Consider the following 505-nt stretch of genomic DNA (forward strand, 5'->3'; position numbering starts at 1 on the left):
GGCAGTGTGATACTCCAATTCATGAGAAAAAGGCAGACTGTGACAAACCTTCAAAATATGTATTGAGGACTTCCTTAACTGGATTCTTCCTTTCCCACTCAGCTTGCTCACTTAGAAATTTGTCTTGAAACCGTAAGTTTGCATGTCCATTTGATGTGGCCGACACATAGGCTATCATAGCTGTCACATCTAAGTTGACAATCTCAACTTCTTTATTACTTCTTCTGATACTGTTATTTTCACAATGGCAGTTGGCGTCGTATGAAGCCGAGGACTCATCACTACCCTTGCTAATGTTCCGTGTAGGTGATGAGCATTCTTTCAAGTCTAATGAGTTCTCAATGGTTCTACTGTCAGAAAAGTTTATATCACTGCAGGAGTCATCCTCACTTTCCTCACTGTAGTCTTCAGTACTACAGTCTTCAGAATCTGTGTCTGTGTCTGTGTCTGGCACAGAGTAATCGGGGAGCCCTAATTCATCATCCGGAATGCGTGTTCCTTTGAC

The 505-nt window shown here is 42.2% G+C and overlaps 1 protein-coding gene across 1 annotated transcript in view; it reads right to left on the reverse strand.

The window, feature by feature from the left end:
- LOC119592138 (UPF0415 protein C7orf25 homolog) overlaps window positions 1-505 on the reverse strand; it is a gene marked incomplete in the record, with an annotated part of 6989 nt that overhangs the window by 3562 nt on the left and 2922 nt on the right. Inside the window, 1 exon segment of the mRNA XM_037940957.1 lies at window positions 49-505. Within this exon segment, the coding sequence (XP_037796885.1) occupies window positions 49-505 (457 nt within the window).

Source organism: Penaeus monodon, chromosome 29 (assembly GCF_015228065.2).
Source record: "Penaeus monodon isolate SGIC_2016 chromosome 29, NSTDA_Pmon_1, whole genome shotgun sequence".
Lineage (NCBI taxonomy): Eukaryota > Metazoa > Arthropoda > Malacostraca > Decapoda > Penaeidae > Penaeus > Penaeus monodon.